This window comes from Diuraphis noxia, unplaced genomic scaffold (assembly GCF_037042655.1).
Source record: "Diuraphis noxia isolate RWA-SAM2 unplaced genomic scaffold, SU_Dnox_SAM2 contig0004, whole genome shotgun sequence".
Taxonomy (NCBI): domain Eukaryota; kingdom Metazoa; phylum Arthropoda; class Insecta; order Hemiptera; family Aphididae; genus Diuraphis; species Diuraphis noxia.
Window position 1 is genome coordinate 44,657,153 of NW_028301714.1, and position 21,800 is coordinate 44,678,952.

Sequence of the window (21,800 nt, forward strand, 5' to 3'; positions counted from 1 at the left end):
TACCTTTCTATTATTAAATAATAATTCTATTAAGTACGTATAATAATAATATTTTTTTTAATATGTATTTTTACGTTTTTATCATGTTAACCACGAGTTCTTCATACATTACAAAAAACTAAGAATAATATTGAAAAAAATTTAAAATTACCCAAAAATTGAATAAACTTTTTAAAGGTATAACCAATAAAAAATGTATATTTATTTTAATTACTAATTCGATAAACTTACCTGCTAGCATACAATTTATCAGCATAAAGTGTTTATATTTAGTTATTGGCCACTTACAGTTTAATATATAATATTATAATTATGGCTGAGATCAAAATTTGATTTGTTGTCTTGTGTGACAATTATAGTTATTTTATTGTAGCGCTGTTCATATTATATACGATAGAAATTCTATTTTAATACGAACGTATTTGAATCTTTACCTACGAGATTTGGAAAATTTTAATCACAATATTTTGTTTAGCCTCATATAAATAATTCAAAATATATTATAATGACGACACATAATATCTTTGACGACGTAGGTAAAAACCATGGAAAATACGACATGGACCGTATAGGTTTATTTTCGGAGATGCCATATATGATTGGCGATAAGTATAACCCACCTAATACAAGTGTGTACAAATATAATTTATTTAAATGGATGATATTTAAACCTTTCACTGTATATAATTATGATGTATGGTCTGTAGAAAACAATGTACGAGATTTGAAAAAGTCTCAAATGTATCCAAGTATATTAAAAACTAAAACAGGTCTTCAAGATGCTTATTTTGAACCAAAATTTAAAAGATTATATGAAAATGAAAAATGGAAACCATCAGGAATGTATGATAAGAAGTGATTATCAATTTAACATATTTGTAATTAATATTTTAATATCGTTCTAAAATAAATAAATTTTACTAAAATATGAATTTGTTTGGGTATTAGTATGTTAGTTTTTTAAATTTTAAAATTATTGATAAAATATAATCCTTAATACTTTTCATTATTCTGATGATAATATGATTATTATTAATAACAAGTTTCATTACAAATTATGTGATTTAAATTTGGTTAAAAATATGTACTCCTTACTCAATTATAATCTGTGCGAATTATATTGGCCTTCAAATATCTCAATATCCGCCTATTGATTGTATCTATTTGAAAAAAAAAATCAAAAATTCAAATTTTTTTTTCTATAACTTATAAACAAACTTATTGGAGATTGTGAAAACCAATTTTTAAAAATGCTGATTTATATGTGACCATAATTTATAAAACATTAAAAATAAGTTAAATGGCATACTAAAAAATAATTAAGCATCCTAAAATAGTGTACCTATTATGTGGTAATATATAATATGTATTATTTTTAATTCATTTTCAGTATAAGCAATACTCAACTAAATAATAATTCCAAGTTGTGTTTATTTTAATTTATAATATTAATTATATGTTTTGTGTAATATATTTCTTTTTGATATTATAAGCGAAAATAAGAAAAAAAAAGTTAGTACGCAACCATTTATACCTTCAGGTCCTGCAAAACATCATTCAACTGCTGGTGATCATTTTGGAACGTTTGGTCCTAAACTTCCAGGTTATTAATAAATAAAATATTTAATTTTCTTTTTAATAGTTTTAATGTTTCCTCAGACTAAAGCTTTTATTTTAACTCTTCATTTAGCAATGTCTAATGTTAAAATTCCTTCACCAAAGAAAGAAAAGCTGCTGCCAAACATCATAACTAAACCAACTAATACAAGAGGACCTGGATATGCTGATATTGGTTTAAGTCCATTTCCTGAATACAAGTTAATATATTATAAATACAAGTGTAAATAAAAAAATTTAGATTGAAACGCATGTATATAAATAAAAGGATTGTACATGCTTTTGATATAGATATAAATTATGTAAAACTATCTAAAAGTACATGATAAAGAAAAAAAAGTTTGATTAAATATCAATAAATATTAAGTTAAAAAATAATATAGTAGTTAATATCTAATTTTTGACCCTGAATAATTAAGTCAATATAATTAAATTTTCAGAAAAATTATAAAAAACTTGTTCATGACTTCGTAATTTTCATTAATAAACTCATTATATAACAATATAACATAATTTAATACCTTTCATAAAGAAATTAAAAATTAAATCACCAATATATTAACAAAAAAATAATATTTTAAGTCAGTATTTTAATCATAAGTTATTTTTATCTTATGAGAACGACATTTTTTTCACCCCTTTCATAAATAAATTATTTATTTTGGTTTAGTAATTATCGGCATATTATTATAATAAAAACATATATATTATACGATAATAAATATATTATATAAAACTATGTTTAATTTTTAAGGGATTTATTGATTCTGGCGAAATTACCTGCTTAGGAAAAAAGTTTATATTGATTTCGCCGAACACTGTTCATCCCCCCCGCCACCAATTGTATGTCTATTTTAAAATGTATAAATGTAACTAATTTTGACCAAATTTTATAATACTTTCATAAAATTTGGTCACATGTCTAAATTGAATAAAACTATAATAATTATATAATTCAAAATGAAAATGCATAATCTAATTAATATGTGAATATATTATAAAATGTATAATCCAAATTTTATAAAATTATAATAATTATATAGTTTAAAATAAAAATAAACAAATGTTACTACTTTTGATCAAATTTGGTCACATGTCTAAATTGAATAAACTGATAGTAATAAAATTAAAATGTATATAACTTATATAAGTAACTACTTTTGATAATATTTGGTCCCGTATTTTAAATAAGTGAACTTAGAAACTTTCTAATTAGACTATACGTTTTAAAATACATATACAATGGGAAGGGGTGATAAACAGTGTCCGGGAGAACCGATGTGTAGATATTATAAACAGTAGCCGGCGGGATCAATAGCCGGCGGAGTCGATATAAAATCGGTGGAATCGATATACGCCCCATTTTTACACTAACAATATGATAGGAAGGTATACTAATAATTATGTAGCTAATAATTTCTAATAAATTAATTCATACAAGTAGGTGTTCACTTATTTTATATGATATTTTAAATAATTTAGACTTGCGTCCAATTATTACCAAATATGTAATAAGATAAATTAAAAAAAAAAAATTAATTTATAGGTCAAGCCCATATAACGACGTAAAAAAACATGATAGGAAAGATAAATTAATCAAAACTTCACCATTTTTAATGGCTGGTGCTTGTGAGTTCTTTGATAAAAATCCATATTTTAGTAATGATCAAAAGCCAACGTACAAAAAAATCACAAATATCAAGTTTAAAGGACCACCATTTGTACCATCTTCAGCAATAAATCACGTGAGTAATATTTCACGTCCCTATATATATATATATATATATATACATAATGGTTATTTAATATTTATTTTGCAATTTTGTAAACATTATAAACTTGGTTATTGGGGGTGTAGTGACCAGGCGGATTTAGGCGTCGGTTGCAACGAACATGGTAACCATCGAATCCCGGTGTAACCGCGAATATTTACCTCAGTGGGGTAAAATATCACTAGCTATTATTTACCCCCGGTAAAATATCACTAGTGATTATTTGCCCCTGGTAAAATTTCACTAGGTTATTTTACCCCTCCACAGGTAAAATTTCACTAGTTATTATTTACTCCAATAAAATTTCACCAGTGTTATTTTCACTAGCGAAGATTTATCTCAGGGTAAAAATCCACTAGATTTAATAAAATATTATTTATTTGAAAATAATAAGTTTGGTTTAGGTATTTATTATGTGTTTGAATTCTTCATCTAATATCACCCTCTTTATAGCGGATACCTCCAAATAATGGACGAAATTTTGGAGACCGAGAGTGTCCGGTATTTAGAGGTTATTTATTGTATACTCATTGTACTGAACAGTAAGTTGGGTCCGCTGTATTTCTTATCAAATAAATAAGTTGGTTATATATTACGGTGATCGCCCTTAAATGGACACCTCTCAATAGCGGACACCTCCAAATAATGGTCGACATTTTGAATACGACGACACGTGTACTGATTTTATTTCCCCTCTTAATAGCGGACAAATGTTTTGATGACCGAGAGTGTAAGGTATTTTTAGAGGTTTCAATGAATAGATTTTACTTTAAATGTTATAAAATGTCTCATTCCCACCCAAAAACCATTTATTTAACAGGCCCATTATCATTATAAATGTACTAAATATATGGGTGTATTTACTATTTATGTTATATTATATCATTATGCATGAACCTAGAAATAATATTATCATTTATTACAAAATACACATGGGTACTGTCTTGATTGAAATTCTGAATAATACGAAAATCAGCTAATAGTAAACCTATAAGACAATAACACATAATGTTATCATTTGACAAGTTGACATTCGGGTAGTCTGGTCGTCTTATGAGTCGCAAACTCCACAATAGGCAAAAAAGTAATACATATGTATAGTAGTATAGTACACTATAGTACAAAGGTATTTACGACAGATGCTGATTCAAATAGGTAGATTTTTTTGAATATTACTTTATTCTGTTTTTATTTTTTTCCGGCCAAATGATGTAACATCTATTTTGTTGGAGTGCAATGTTTTTAAATTATAACATGTAACATTATAATTAATTATTTAGCATTTTAACTACATGCAATAATTTTTTTGTCTGCACTTAAATCCCAATGACCTATGTTGCAAAGGGTATATGTACAATTTAAAAAAATATAATAATAATATTTTTGATAGTATAGATTTTAAGATAAAAAGGGATTATTATTACTATTTATGAATCTCTGAATAAAAGTCCGGCGAAAAAAACATAACGATATGATATGATATTTTGTTAGATCTTTTTATCATTTATTTTGTTTCAAACAGTTTGTATACTACCTAATACCTATACCTAATTGTATAAATACTATATTACCTAAATAATTATTATCTATTAAATACAAATTTAAAATAACATTTTACTTTAAAGATACAAGAATATTTCTAAATGTCATGTTAGTGAACCCAAAAATATAGGTACCTAGCCACTAATATTGACCATACATTGTAATGTATTACTTCTTGAACAAATTATACCATTTTGGCGTCTAGTTGAACAAAAAGTCCTGATTCATTTTTTTAATGTCGGACAAAAAGTCGGAGCACATTTTTATTGAAATATATAATTAATAAATGTATGATTTAAAATGTCCAAAAATACAAAATATTTTATTTGAATTTGATGATTATCCTTTAAATATAATGAGGCATCCTCTCCTCCTCACATAATTGGTCTTTACCGAATTATTTTTGTTAACAAAGTATATGAATATCTTTAAAATAAACTAATTCCATACGATAATTAAAATTTTAAAATTTGGGGCGTTTCCTGGCTCCCCTAAAATAATTGATTTTTAATCCTCAATGGATTTTATGTATATGTAAATGAAATAAGTATCATCATAAAACATTCCAAATGGAGGCTGAAGAAAATAATTGGTAAGATTTATTTGGGTTTTTTATTGGGGGGGGGGGGGTGTAGGGGTGGCTGGGGAAATGGACCTTATTTCTAGTTAAGTTAACGTAAAATATTAATTTTTATAACAACATTTTAATAGCGTAAATTTATGAATTTGATCTAGTGGAATTTTTACCGGGAGGTAAATATTCACTAGTGAAATTTTACAGGTGATTAATTATCTTTGTTCAATATTCGCTAGTTATATTTTACCCCCGGTAAAATTTTGCTAGCGTTATTTAACCCTGCCGGGGATATTTACCTCCAGTAAAATTTAACTGGGTCAAGATACACGGTTCCACCGGTCATGGGCGGCATTGCTTACCGGGCAGTTAATTCTGTCTGAAGAGAGAAGCCTCTGCCCCCTACTCAGGCATGGCAGAAACCTACGGGTGCTCAATTCAAAATTCTACCAAAAAACACACATATGTACCAACAAACCTACTCAACCCAAAAACTAACAGTACCTTTCCCATACCCAATAGTCTATTTTGCCGCGGGTTAATTAATACGAAATAAAAAAACTTGTTAGTTATTATTCTATTACATAAAATGTGAAAATTAACTAACTTGTACATATATAATCTAGGGCTGGGATTTCGATGCACTTTGCGTTATTTTCCAAAACTTACTGTGCGATGCTCGTATGATCACGAATTTGTTTTATGTTTCTATGAATGAGTATAAGAAAGTTTATTTTCCATTTTTTGAGTTTTTGGAAACCAAGTATAAGTTTTAAATTTTATTTTAAGATTTTAACACCAACAGGGGTTTTATATAAATATATCAGATAATAAGTAGGTAGGTATTCGTAATTCGTATTATATTGTTTGGACAAGATTTGAGTAACCACTACCCGCATTTCCTGTTAAAATAAATTATCTTAAATAGGTTAAATCAACATCAAATGATATCGTTCGACATTCAGAGCATTTTTCCGGGTTTTTTAAGGCATTGAAATTCCAGCCTTAATAATCACATATCATTTATTGTATTATGTTTTTATGCTTATACTTATTTGTTGTTTATGAAACAAGATACATATAAGTTTTACATATCTTACCTTTATGACGTTGACTTTTGTCTCTACTACAATATATTCATATTTATTTTTCTTATTTCTTATGTTAAGAATAAAACAATTAGATATTAAAAAGTCTTAACTTACCTTATCAATTTAAAAATAATATTTCATATTAATACTCAAAGTTAGTTTAGTTTTCCTAAACTCAGAAAAACAATTCGTGTTGGAGGAATAAAAAACGTCTTGTTTTAACTGAACTTAACTCAAAATAATCTTAGATGATCAGCATCAATCTATTATTCAGAATGTTTGAGTATGATATCAAATAATAATAATAATAAAATGTGATTGCCTATTATACAGGTATTATAGATTTATGAATAATAATCATAAATAATAATAAACTGTTTTTTTTTTTTTTGGTTTTTAGTAATAAATAAATAACCATGATAAAACTGTCGTTTTGGTTACGAGTTTAGTAGGTAACTGTTATACATTTTAAAATTAAATTATATATTATGACTTCATAATAGTGTTCGATCGTTGTTTAATGTAGATTTATGAATATAGTAATATTATTTATATACATTTTTTAATGAACCTTGCTGTTTTAAAAAGTTATATTTTAGAATTTATAACTTAGTGTAAGTACTTATTACATAATATACACATTAGTATATACATAGAAAAATACATCAACAGTTAAGCTTTACATTAGTGATGTGAATTATTAGAATAGGTCTATCGTAAATAATTCGAATATTCGAATATCAGTATTCGATACTACAATACAATACGTAACGAAAATTATTCGTTTAAGTTTTCGCGCAACACAAAACGTTTAATAATAATATTATTTGGCGCATAAGGGCCTGCGAGAAGTGGATTCGAAGCCACCGATACCTATTTACTATTTGACAGGGAAATTTATTAAAATAAAAAAATAAAAATTGTGCAAACACTGGAATATCATAATTAAATTATTAATAATAATGTATAAGTTACAAAAAAAAAATAATAAATAAATAAATGGTAACTACGAACAAAAACCTGCAAGATAAGAACTATTTTCGTATTTAGGTTGATTAATCATTGACATACATTATCTTTAGTTGTGTAGATATGAATTAGTTATTAATAATAAATAGTATAAAAAGCTTGCCATGGAAAAGCGGATAAAAATAATTAGTTATTGTACCTAACCTAGTTACTTAACCTAACGTAACCTAACCCTATTCGAATATACATTATCTACATTACTACTTTACATACCAATCGGTAGCAAATTGATACAACAGTTTTACATTTCCTTAATTCTCATATTTTTAAAGTTTACTTTTAATATACAAAAAATAATAATTTAGTGAATATTAAATTTTTCAGTTTGGAAATGGTTTGGAAAAGTGGCCCAGTCATTCCAATGATCGCTACATCGATCCATTTAGAATTGGATTTAAAAATAAAAAGGACAAAAAAGATGATAAATCAATTATTACATTCTATCCACAAACTAGAAACAAATCTTTCTATACTACATCAACGATTCAGCGGAAATTAAAAATTGCAATGAACAATCATAACTGGCGGACATTTGATACCATTACATACCCCATAGAAACAATTACTAGAAAATAATAAACTATAATCTACGAAGAATAAAACAATTTTTTTTTTTTATTTTAAGCTATAAACCACTATAGGTAAATGTTCAACAAATAAATTGAAAAAAGTATAGTCGTCAAAAAAATATTATCTATAATAGTAAATAAGTTGCGCAATCTAGTGAAGTAATTATTAGATTGCTGTATTTTAAAATGAAACTAGATTGCTCCCTTTGCTACAAATTGTAAATTAAATTTTTAATGTAAAAAATACATCTGAATAATATAGAAATATTTTAAAATAATTTTTTCAGACAATACTTTATTTTGGATAAGATTTATCAATGTTTGTATGATTTCTAAAACCAAATCAATAATTTTAATGCCTGTAGCTAATTATACTATTAATTATTAATAATATTCAAAAAATATTGAATATATGGACTTATAAATTTTGCGTCTACGTTGGTGTAACATTCTATATATTATTTGAACCAGTAAGCTTTTACTTTAAATTAGTAAAAATAAATTGATTTTCAAATAAAGTCGTCGTAATGAGAAAATAATCTGAAGGTTTTTCATGAATAGCTTGTTCTAAATGTTATAATATGTCAGTTCCTACATTGTGAGAAAAATAAGTTCAAACTAAGTGAAAAATTAGAGTTTTGTTTAAAATTCCATAAATCATTGCACTTTATAATTAACGTATTTTAATAAAGCGTTAATATGAATACAACATATTATAGTATGTGTCTAGTCTAAAACATTATATAATTATTTACGGTGTTTCAATATTTATAAAATAATAAAATTTACAGATATCTTTATGAAAATTGAATTGTTTTTTCCAATTTATTATTTCCAATTTTTGATTGTGAATAAAAATCAGATCAAATATACATCAGATCGGCTTTTCTGGTTTTAGATTCTTTGCGGAGTGATTAATGAACATATTAGCTCTACAGTGTTATTTTTTTATATGTTTTAAGACAATTTTAATAGTGGACAAAATGCTTTGAATTATGAGGGTGATTACTGTTAACAAATTGGATTTGGCACTAGTTTAGTGGATAATAGTACTAATTCCCCAAACCTTTTTTTTTTTTTTAGATTTTGGGTTTGAGTTCACTTTTTATGAAAAAAATGGTCATTTGATATTTAACATTGAGGGTGATTTCTGATAGGAAAAAAATTTTTTGACAAAAATTAGTTCAATAAATAGTATTGCTAGGTATTTACTGAATAATAGAATGATAAATTATTAATATACTATAAAATATTCATAGAAATATAGGTAAACAAATAGTTTCCACTTCAGAGTAGTTTTCCGACCACAATTTTGATTATTATTTCTGATTTTGTCGATATTTGTATTATTTATATTTAAATATGGGCTATGAGCACTACACAAAACAAAATTCTTTTAATTACCTTTATAAATATCATGCAGATGCTACGTAAGTTAATGTCCGAGTAACCATACCAATATTATACGGTTTGTTCTTTACACGTATACAATACAACACGAGTAAAATGTAAAAACTGCATAATATATTATATGTAGTTTGTTTGTTTTTTATTTTTTTTTGATGAAAAGAATTTTATTCCAATTTCAAATAAACAAATTATGAACACTGTCAAACAGTAAAAAATGAATAAACAAAAAACAATTATTATCTATAATAATATATAACACAACTTGAAAGCATTTTAAAACCATGGTAGTTAATATAATGTATAAAAATCGAACATTTTACATTTTATCAACGATGTTTGAAACCTGTCAATTCATTAAATCTGCAACCACGTAAAGTAATTTAAATCACGCTTATATAATATAATATAATTATAATTTCACGTTAATCGGTCCAATTTAATTAACATAGATACATTTAAATTATAATTAGAAGTCGGTAAAGCTTTTTCTGCGAGTATCTTCTCGATTGGGTTGGTTATTGAATGTCACTGGTCTATAAAATATCGTATCGCCTTGTTTCCACCCTCTGGGTGCAGTATTATAGTTGCTCAATGATAAATAGTCTTTATATGATGGCAATTGAACATTTTTTGACTGATTACAATTTGACGGATCCACAGATGCAGGATCTGTTGTAAAATAAAATATAAACATTATAATAATATTATATAAATAATGGATTTCAAAACGTTATTTTCAAACAATTTAAGTAATAAATTCGACAAAGGTAGGTATATCAAAAAAATAAATAAATTTAACTGTTTAATTTTCAAACGTAAATAACATTTTTATTTCGTATTTGATAAAGTTCAAGAATAAAATATATTTTAATTGAAAGTAAACTTTGGGATTAACTCATATTTTTTATATTATGTTTTTATGTATTAATAATACATAATGAGTTATTAAATTTCAAATGAAAAACTAACTTGTTCAACGATATTCAAATAATATGTTATGATATAAGTGTAACTTTTTAACTATAGGTACATCGGGTACCAACCAATAGTTACTCAGTAAGTATTATTATTTTTTTTTAGTTTATTAGATAAATATTATACGAGTAGTCGATACAGAAAATTATAAATACAAATAAAAGAAAATGTTTGAGAATCTATTCTATTAAACGCATGTTGAATATTCTACTTAGTTTTAATTTTTCTATAGCAATAAATATTTGATAATTATTTATATTGGAATTGTATTATCCATTATGTGCATTAGTATTAAAAATGTATGGATTTAATTTTCATCAAATCTTAGATATATTATAATAATTTTATAAAACTGAATATTCGAAAGATAATAAAAAACAGTGGTTTTTGTAAAAATAAAACATGCATAGATTGGAAAGGATAGTTTATCGTATATTCAAATGATGCATTCAGAGAACGTGCAAAAATCAAAGGCTGAATTATTATCTTGCCTGCTGTTTTATGTGGTGTATTATAATTATTATTATACTCTTGATGACGTTCATCCCGTGAGCTCTGTTTTTGAGCAAATAACATACTAGATTCTAGACTATCTGGAGTGGCTAATTGTCTAATGGTCTGAAATTTCATATCACCCCTTACGTCAAATGATAATGAAACGTCATCAGTATACTCAGATCTATCACCATATTCAGACCTATCAGTGATCCCTGATTTATCTGCATATTCAGATCTATCACCAAACTCAGACTTATCATTTATTTCAGATTGATCGGCATAATCAGATCTATTGTCATATTCAGACTTATCGTTTTTTCCAGTTTGATCTATGAAATCAAATTTACTGCCATATTTAGATGTATCATTGACCTCAAATGTATCTACATAATATTCAGACTTAACATGATGTCCGGAATAAACTTTATCAGCGCAGTTATATTGTTCATTGGTTCCATAAGAGAAACTTCTCGTTTCGACAGCTGTATTAGCTATGTAAAATCCATTTTCTTCAACAATATTTGGCGATTCATTCCCATTTCCTAAATTACCATCAATTGATGCTGGTTTTGGATCATCGTGTAAATGTTTTATCTCTTCACTTAACGGTATTCTTTCTTCAAGCTGTAAATATCGCATTACAGGTCTATTATTATGCTCAAATGTGTCTATCAATGTTTTAACGGGTAAAGATCTTTCTTGTATAACAGTGTTTGGTGGTTCTTCCTTTTTAGCCCCTACGAAACTACTTGGTGACTTAAGCGAACATCTACTTTCAGCACGATTCGGTTCAGTGTAATTATTTATATTAGGCATATGTTCTTCAAACGTTTTATGTGATTTGGGGACAAAAACGTTGTAATTATTACATTTAGACTTATCGTTTTCTTTTATCTGTAGTTCGACTTTTGGTTTTTCTTTTTCATATTGCAGAAGAAGCTCTTTTTCGTTTGTTTTTTCTTCAGTAACACTTTCTGACTTATGAGTTTCACTCATTTGATCTAAGCCTGGAGTTGATCTTGGCGTAAATTCAACTTTATGAAATTTGGGTTCTTCATAGTAACCATGATAAGTTGCTGGGGATTTTGGTACTGGAGTCAAAGTTAGTGAATTATCTTTATTGATGGTAAAAGTTGTAGAAGATAAATTTTCAGAAATTTTAGGATTAAGACCAGTTGAGTAGATCGAAGCTTTATTCAATAAACTAACTGGAGAATTTGGGGTACCACGAAAAATCTGATCCAGTTTAACCGAGCCTACAAGCAGCAAAAAATTAACTTATGCAATTAACGATTGTTAACAATATTTACATACCATAAGTAGGTGGCTGTTGTCTGTTACATTGCGTATTCCAACCTCTAGGTATTTTAGGCATGTATATATCTTGGTAACTTTTTGGTGTTGCGGTTCTTGTAGGAGTTGAACAAACAGTTGCTCTTGATGTTCTGCCTCCATCTTTAATTGCTTCTAAAGCACCTGAAGTTGGAGCAACAATATATCCTCTTGGTGGAAAATTTGGAGCCATTTCTTGAAAGGCTGACTCAACAGATCCGGTTTCCAAAGCTGCCTCCCATGGAGATTTTATCAATCTTAAACGAGGTTGAGTGAACCTTTGCTGAAAATGTATAAATTTAACTAATATTATAAATCAAGTATACATATATATATATATATAATAATATTTGTTACACTAAAATATAATGACATGTATATAATATGTAAGTTAGAATTTACATGATTTAATTAATAACACCTACTTGAATTTCATTCATTTTTTGAATATTTTCCGCTCTCATGGTACCTTGTTGATGATTTGGTATATTATTACTAGCATGTTTAATATTTCCTGGCTCAGAAAGACTGGGTGAAATTGATTTCACATTATGTTCGTCAACAATCCAATTTTCCGATCTTTTACGTCTCTTTGCAAATAATGCAGCGCCTTTAAAATATATTTATCAATATAATTAATATACTAAACAATAAACGATAAACGACAAATTAAATACAACCTTTTCCTTTTGTGGCATTTAAGTCTCTAACTAAATCGAAGCATACTTCTGGACTAAGACAAGGTTCAATATTTTCTCCAAGTTTACGTAAAGTTTGTAAATCTTGTACTTGACCTCTAGGATCCATAACTAACTTCAGTTTTTGTTTTGATTCTGAGTTCTAGAAAAAAATGTATAAGATTGTTGGTTGTTTTAATTAGTGAAATACAAGTATAGATTACTTGTTCGGTAGATTCATAATTTTGTTGATTGGCCCCGAGTGGAAAATTTGATGGTATAGGGCCTTTACCTTCTCCTATTTATTATTAAATGGTTAAAATAAAAAGTTATTTCCTCATAAAAATATTTTTTAAATACTGTTTTAAATATTATGTTTATTTAATCACCTTCATGAACCCATTTAACAGATCTTTTTTTGCGATTGACGTACATAGATTGTCCTTTACTTTGTTGATTACTTATATCACTTAATGAGCTGGATATACGACGAGCCAACTCGAATTGCTGTTCCACTGTTGGGTGATCTGGACCATAAAAACTGCTACTTGCATACATTTTCCCTAAAATCAATAATTTTAGATTGGTATACAAAACACGAATAAATTAATTTAATAGAAAAAATTACTGTTCTTAAATGGAGAAACTTCCCCAGAATCTGTGGCTGGCTTAAAAATTTTGTCTAAATCAACTTGTTTATGGCTCAATCCATCATCAGCATTAATTGTTATGCCATTAGACTCCTAAAAAAATCAACAATTATAATGTTTAAATTACTTGTTAGGTAACTAATACATTCGGATATTATTTTGATCAATATATAAATTATAAATTTATAATGTATATTGTTACAACATAATTTTTATTATTATTTTTTTATTTTGTCAATATGAGATTTTTATATTTTTATATTTTAAAAATGTATTATATACTTATGCATCATTGTATTTATAACTTGTTGTAAAATTATATGAAAATGAGAAAAATAATTGAATTAGTCGAGTAAAAGAAAATATTTAAATTGTGTTTTATGATTACCAGCGGGATGTGGCTAGGTCCACGCAACAGATCACTAAGGATGTGATTTGATGAAAAATAAATCAACTGTGTGACGACAATGGCAATGTTCCAAAAACGTGATTATATATAGCACTTGCAAATCCATTATTGGGGCATACTAGTCAGCCAAGTTGGACAAGGAGCAACTAACTTATAAACGACAATTGTCGGATTAAACTATTATAAAAGTATGAACCATTAAGATAAATATTTAGCTAAAGGAGGTTTAAAAAGACTGAAAAAATTCAATATATATATAATGTATTATGATATCAACTTTTTGAACATTTTGAAAATCTATTTAATAATGTTATACACTCAAAGATATTTAAAACCAATATTTATTAGACCAATCAGATATAGCTTTCCTTGGCAATAGCCCATGACCCATTGCCCAAACCAAAGAGCCGGACCAGTTAAAATAAAAATTAAATACATGTTGCATTCTTCATATCCAATGATGATTAATTAATCGTACATTTTATAAAGTTCTGAAACATTATTATTATCATTTAGTAAAATGTGATGAAATAAAAATAACATTATGTATTGTCATTTTTTTTCAATTTAATTTACTACTTATTATCTATTTATTAAATCTACACCAGCTTCATTTATAAAATTAATCAGCTCACATTGTTTTGTAATTAAGACATATATTATTATACTTAATGGTGTTAATACATTATTAATTATTATCCACATTGTGAAATGCAATATTAAACCCATTTAATACGTTACTATTCATCTTCAAGTATTTATTATTGAATTAGGGCTCAATAAAGTTACTGGAACTTTATAAACATTTTAATAATATAATTTGTGTAAATGTGTGTAAAACAAACATTCACAATGTAAAAAAAACAATAAAAATAATTGTTAGCTTTTAATTTAAAAATAAATATTAAATATTATTAAAATATTAAATTATTTGAATACGTATGTTGTTGATATATTTTAAATTATTGTGTATCTAATATTTGTAAAAACCCTTGTTTTTAGTTATGTGTATGCAATCTAAAAAATTAAATTGTGTTGTAACGTATAGCTGGTAGATAATTTAAAACGTATTATCTGAAATATTAAATCAACTATTTCACTAACTAATAAGTTAGTAAAATATTTATATATTGATTTAGAAGAGTATAGCTATAATACTCTTTAGCAACTAAATATCTTTTGAAAAATATGATTTTTAATAATTCAATATACTCCATAGAACATAATTTGACATTGAAGCTTATTTCTACCGTAAATTTACTAGAATCGTAATACTAATTTGTTGAAATAAAAAAATTAAGTATTAAGTTCTATTTATAATATTTATTTAATAAACTACCATTTTAATGATAAATACTTAGTAATAAGTCAAGATAACTAGTTAGAATTCCCGTATTTATCACAATATTAAATAAAAGTGTATTTGGCAAAGTTACATCATTAAAGTTCAGAATAGTACATCATGCTGAAATCTTTAAAGATATTAAATTTCATATCTGATTATTATTTAAGTTATTATTACAAATTTTTAACAACTTAATTATACTTTGTTGTTTTTAATTTTTGTTCTATCTCTTTTCATTAATATCATTTGTATTTATCTATTTTTTTTTTTTTTTTGACTATCATATTATATAATTAGATTTCAATGTATTTGATAAAATCTATGAATTATTATTATTTTTTTTTTTTTATCAATATCAAAAATAAAAATAAAAATATTATTACTATGAAAAATTCTTGTATGTCAAAGTTATAATAATGATTATCTTGAATAATTTACCTTCACCACATAAGTTAAAATATTATGAATACAAAAACAGTTGAATTTATACCTAGTATTAAACCTATAGTATCATAGATATGGACACTAAACACTAAATATAATCATATGCATATCCACTACCTGCTCAAATGAGCAAAATATTGAGACCACAGTTAAAAGTAAAAAAAAAAAATTAATAATTATATATACATGATTAATATTAAGATTAAATTACGTGATTCAATACTTATTGAACCACAGAAAATAAAAAGTGCACAACAAATTTAATTGTATTTAACTTCAATAAATATTTTTTTAAATGTATTATATTTATTTATAAAACTAGAAGTTTCCCCAAGACACAAATTGGCATTTGATTAAATTTATCATACTTTTAAAATTTTTTAATTATTATATAAGTTACATAATATACACATAATATTTTTTAACTAATATTATTAAAATCTTAAAAATTTATTTTAATTAGCTTATAATATCAATAAAACAATCTTGCTAATTCTAATCATTTAAATCCAGCACTATTAAAGTATAAAAAAGTTTCAACTGCTGATTTTTTTCAGTTAACTCAAATTATATATTATAACGTTTTATATATACCTAGTTTAGTACGATATTTGTTCAGAATTTGTGTTAATAATCAAGATAAAAAAAGGAGGGTAAGTCGTGGATGTCGCTCTGCTGTACAGTAGGTTACAAGTGGGTTACTGTAATGGATGGAATTAAATTTGAAACCAATGATATTATATCATTGTATACGAAAAACGATTCTGAGCGAAGACGGTTTATCTGTCTAGGATATATTATAGATTATGAAAAATCAAATCTTAGATTTAAAATAAAATTTTTTTATGAATTTCTAGCATAAAATAACTTATGAATTTTCGTGATTTTTAAGTATGTTTGTCAAAATTCAAACTTTGTAAAAAAAAAAATTGTGACTATGAATTTATTTTATTTTTAAACTGCTATTGTTAAAATGTGTTAGAAGCCTTGTATTAAATTTTCAAGCTTTTCTACCGAACAAATAAATTTTTATCGATATTTATAGAAAAAAAAACTAAAAAAGTTGAAAAATTAATATGTCAGTAAACAGCTCAAAACAAAACTATATATCTTGAACATTTTATCAAATATAGAAAATTTCAAGTATCTGCGGTCATTTGTTTTAGATTTTTAGAGTTACAACAAAATAAGAAAATCACTAAATGTGAAATCCAGTGAAAATCCAATGTTGTATAAATTTAATTTTCAAATGCTCATAAAAATTTAATTTGAATTTTCGGTGGACTTTTTATTTGTGATAAAGATTGACAAACTTGTAAGGAGTTTTGTATTAAATTTTCAAATCTTAGATTTAAATAGAAAATTTTTTATGAATTTCTAGCTTAAAATAATTTGTGAATTTTCGCGATTTTAACATAATATGTTGTCAAAACTCAAACTTTGAATGCTTAAAAAAAAAATTGTGACTATGTATTCCTTTTATTTTGCAACTGCTATTGTAAAAATATGTTAGGAGCCTTGTATTAAATTTTCAAATCTTAGAATTAAAAAAAAAAACTTTTATGAATTTCTATCTAAGATAATTAGAACATTGCCGAAATTTTTACGTATTTAGTCAAAATTTTAACTTTAAATGCTTATAAAAAAAAAAATCGTGCCTACGTATTTTTAATATTTTTTAACTGCTATTGTTACAAGTTGTTAGAAGCTTTGTATTAAATTTTCAAGCATTTCTACCGACCACATAATTTTTTATCGATATTTATAGAAAAAAAAAACTAAAAAAGTTGAAAAATTAAAATGTCAGTAAACAGCTCAAAACTTGAAAATTGTATCAAATATACGAAATGCCTATTTAAATATTCAGTCAAAATTTCAAGTATCTGCGGTCATTTGTTTTAGAGTTACACCAAAATAAGGAAATCGTTAAAAGTGAAAATCCAATGTTGTAAAATTTTAAATTTCAAATGCTCATAAAAATTTAATTTGGATTTCCGGTGGACTTTTTATTTGTGGTAAAGATTGAAAAACTTGTAAGGAATCTTGCATTCAATTTTCAAATCTTAGATTTAAATAGAAAATTTTTTATGAATTTCTAGCTTAAAATAATTTGTGAATTTTCGTGATTTTTACGTATTTTGTCAAAATTCAAACTTTGAAAGCTTATAAAAAAAATAATTGTGACTATGAATTTATTTTATTTTTCAACTGCTATTGTAACAATGTGTTAAGAGCCTTGTATTAAATTTTCAAGCTTTTCTGCCTAACAAATAAATTTTTATCGATATTAATTTAAAAAAAACTAATAATGATCGAAAATTTCAAATGCCTATGAATAGTTCAACTTAAGTCAAAATTTTTTGAAAATTGCATGATGGATAGAATATACTTATATAAAAATTCGGTGAAAATTTCATGTATCTATGGGCATTCGTTTTAAAGTTACATCAAAAACCAAAATCGATTTTGTCGAAAAATGAGTGTGCGTAAAATTTCCCGTTTTTCCCTTAATTTTTAGTTTGTTTTCCTCGAATATTATGGTAATAAGTACCAACTAGATTCACTTTCTGATCGAACGAGGTACTGAAGTCAAAAATCGAAGCATTTTTACTGCCCCAAAACGTGATGACAGACACACAAAAAAAAAAAACACACATCATGGTAAAATAAATACATTCATCGCTCCGCTCAGAATCTAAAATGTTAATATATTTTTTTGAAAAGTTTTAATATACCATAAGTAACCACACACCACACATTTTTCACCAAAACGTAATTTTGTTCACTTATAAAAAAGAAAAATGTCCATAATTGGTGTATCGAGATTAATTTACAATTTTATGATTCTTTTGAAAATGGTTTTTAAAAAGATAATTATGCTTTGGTTGGTATAATATATGTTTTATGTGAAGTATTCTAATAGATGGTACTTACTATATATATTATATTAATATTTAATATTAATTATATGCAATTACTGATATTTTTTCTATTCCAGACCAACATCAATATTTTAGCGATTGAAATACTTATTTATTGTAACTTGTTTTTTTTTTTGCAATGATAGAAATTCCCAAACTACCAACTAGTTTTCATTCTTGAGGGAAACTATTTGAATTGTGGATCAAACTTGTGGGGTGATAATTAAGTTTTTAGGGTATGTATGTTGTATAAATTAATTTAACATTTATTATCAAACATAATTTAAATATGTGGTATGCCAAGCAATCCCTAAAAAATAAAAGTATTAACTTCTCTTTATCTATTTTTTGTAAAAGAAAAATGAATATATTTTACTATATTGTATTATAGAGATACAATTACATTAGGTGACAGTAACCAAGTTTATTTATTGAAAAACGATCATTCATTTCTCTTATTTATCGAACTAAATTTAATATTAGAAGTATTTAGTTAAAATAAATTAGAATTTGAATAAACTTTATTGTTTATACTTAATATATATATTATTTTTTTTTTATCGTATATAATAAATACCTAATACATTACCACAACTATGTCAGTGTTTAACTAAATTATTTAAAAATTAAAATAGTATAATATTGATTAATTATGTTTATTATGTTTGATTTATCATATATTTACCATAATGTATTTATAGGTAGTTGTTTATTAATAAAACATTTTGTTAGAAGTAATACAATTTTTAACTGTCAAGTTTTACGATTTTAAGAAAAATAAATTTAAATAACCTTTATTAAAACCATATATGATAAAGTATCAAAATATTGCCTTTTTGTATTTCACTGGGGTTAATGTCAACACTTCAGAATCTCTTGGCTGCTAACAGACATTATTATCTGTCTGATTTGTACCTGCATGTGTTTGACACCAGGTCCAACGTCCGTGACAACAATCTTCGGTAATTTTTTTCTATCTAAACTTCCATACCAACCGGCGTTAACCGATTTCCAGGACTTCATATTGTGAATAATATTCGCACACGACTCGCCGAAACCAACTGGATTGCCTAAAAGGGTGTACAATAGTTTCGAATTGGCATTGCCCCCTCCAGCGCTGTTATCGTTTTGAATTTAGACTGACACAATTTTTTTTTTCTTCACATTAACACATTCAACTGTAGTGATACAGTGTTATTAAACAAGTTGGTCTGTCGGACACAACCGATAGCAGTATGAAAACAGCTACCGGGCATTGGTCCAGTTTGAGTGGGTGGTAAGCTGGCTAGCCATCTGGCTTAAATACAACTTCAAAAAGAAAACAAGGGTCATTTAAACTGCTAATTTTGCGATAACTTACACAAGATTCAACTGTAATGATATAATGATGCTATATGGTAAACGCTATTGTATATACTAAATATAATAATTGATGGATACGAAAAGGTGGATAAGCACCGAGATTGCGTTTGTAAAATTAAAAATATTCATTTTTAATAAAAAAAGTACTAACATTCTGAATAGGTTATAAATCCAGCATGGCATATTTCATGCATAAATAACAAATTATAAAACACATTGGTTTTACATTTGTCACGACCCCAAAATTAAATGTATAATATTAATGTTCAGAATACATTTTTATTTGAATGTTTGCATGATTACAATTTATCGTATAAATATGCAATCATTTTTCAAATGTTTAAATTATATTTTGTGCAGCAGAATATAATTTATTAAAAATTTTATATTACTTAACTAAATATAAGATATAATTGCGAAGCACAATTAATAAATAAATAATAATACTATGTGCATAAAAATTAATGTTAGAGATTCTCAGCCACTTCATAATGTACAACCTCATTTAAGTTTCAGAAAGTATAAGAAATCTATTGGTAATTTAATTCAAAAAATGTATAACTAGTTAAAATATGTCTATAATTTATAACGTACAACATAATATTATTTTAACCGTTCAGTTATTTCCATAAACACACAGTACAATTAAAAATACTAATTCAAACATTTATTTAAAATTTAAAATTTTTAATATTGTTTCAGTTCTACTGTCCTCAAAGTAAATCTCTGTATCTTGCCAGGTTCATTCGTTATAAAAAACTTTTACTATTTAATATAGTTTATTGATCTATAATCGATTAAAAAAATAAATAATCTTAGAAAACGAGAGTGAAAAAATATTGATACAAATAAAAAAGTATGAGTAAACATGATAATGTGATTTATTATCAAAAAGTAATTAACTTATTTTTAGTAAAATTTAAGTTATCCAATATCAATACATGGCTTAGTATGCCAAACCATAATTCATTTTTCAAAAGTAACAAAATGTTTCTTTGACTATTTAAAATTGTATAATTGTGATTTTAAAATACACTTAATACAAATATTATAATATGACATTTTTTATGAAAAATATTTAAATCAAACTATGTTTATACGTTTTCAAAAATAAAATGAAATATTATTTTAATAAAAGCATGTAAAATACTTTTATGACTATTCTATTTAAAAATAAATTGATTTTATAAACAAATTTTGACGGGTACTTTAATAAATATCTTTTAATCAAAATGATATTTATTTTTATTATATAAATATACATTATACATGGAACTTGACTCTTTTTGAAGCAAAATAACGGTAACATGTCAGTAACTATTTTATGAAATTGAAATCCAATATTGAATATATGAGAAAAAAATTAAAGTTGGTCATAATAATATTATGATTATATTTTCATATTTTACAAAAAAATATAAAAAAGTTTTTTCAAGAACTGTTAATAATTATTATGTCAAGAAAAAAAATTAAACCCTCCACTTTTCTGTATACATTCAAAGTTTAAATTTATTGATTACAATTTAAATATAATTTTCTAAATATTTCAATTTAAAATAATGAGAGTATCCTAGCTGTAATAC

The 21,800-nt window shown here is 25.3% G+C and overlaps 2 protein-coding genes across 4 annotated transcripts in view; one reads left to right on the plus strand and one right to left on the minus strand.

The window, feature by feature from the left end:
• Window positions 1–505: 505 nt before the first annotated feature.
• LOC107163141 (cilia-and flagella-associated protein 96-like) lies at window positions 506–8,201 on the plus strand. Its single transcript, XM_089227010.1, has 6 exons — window positions 506–629; window positions 708–855; window positions 1,494–1,603; window positions 1,691–1,817; window positions 3,164–3,362; window positions 7,950–8,201. Exons 1-6 carry the CDS (start codon window positions 506–508, stop codon window positions 8,199–8,201), a joined length of 960 nt encoding a protein of 319 aa, XP_089083136.1.
• Window positions 8,202–9,823: 1,622 nt separating this feature from the next.
• LOC107163151 (uncharacterized) overlaps window positions 9,824–21,800 on the minus strand; it is a 109,939-nt gene continuing 97,962 nt past the window's right edge. For all 3 annotated transcript variants that reach the window (XM_089225913.1, XM_015510411.2, XM_015510410.2), the window contains 8 exons: window positions 13,715–13,829; window positions 13,476–13,649; window positions 13,311–13,384; window positions 13,090–13,249; window positions 12,835–13,019; window positions 12,392–12,692; window positions 11,071–12,333; window positions 9,824–10,273 (listed from right to left, as the gene is read on the minus strand). In XM_089225913.1, coding sequence (XP_089082039.1) covers window positions 10,071–10,273; window positions 11,071–12,333; window positions 12,392–12,692; window positions 12,835–13,019; window positions 13,090–13,249; window positions 13,311–13,384; window positions 13,476–13,649; window positions 13,715–13,829 — 2,475 coding nt within the window. In that variant the 3' untranslated portion in view covers window positions 9,824–10,070. The remainder of the gene's footprint in view (window positions 10,274–11,070; window positions 12,334–12,391; window positions 12,693–12,834; window positions 13,020–13,089; window positions 13,250–13,310; window positions 13,385–13,475; window positions 13,650–13,714; window positions 13,830–21,800) is intronic.

What these genes read in the sequence shown, in the direction of transcription:
- LOC107163141 (XM_089227010.1), top strand. Translation starts at nt 506, where the DNA reads ATGACGACACATAATATCTTTGACGACGTAGGTAAAAACCATGGAAAA. An exon ending in GTTTGGTCCTAAACTTCCAG is followed by an intron (nt 1,604 to 1,690) that starts GTTATTAATAAA and finishes CTCTTCATTTAG; the next exon opens with CAATGTCTAATGTTAAAATT. An exon ending in CATCTTCAGCAATAAATCAC is followed by an intron (nt 3,363 to 7,949) that starts GTGAGTAATATT and finishes TAAATTTTTCAG; the next exon opens with TTTGGAAATGGTTTGGAAAA.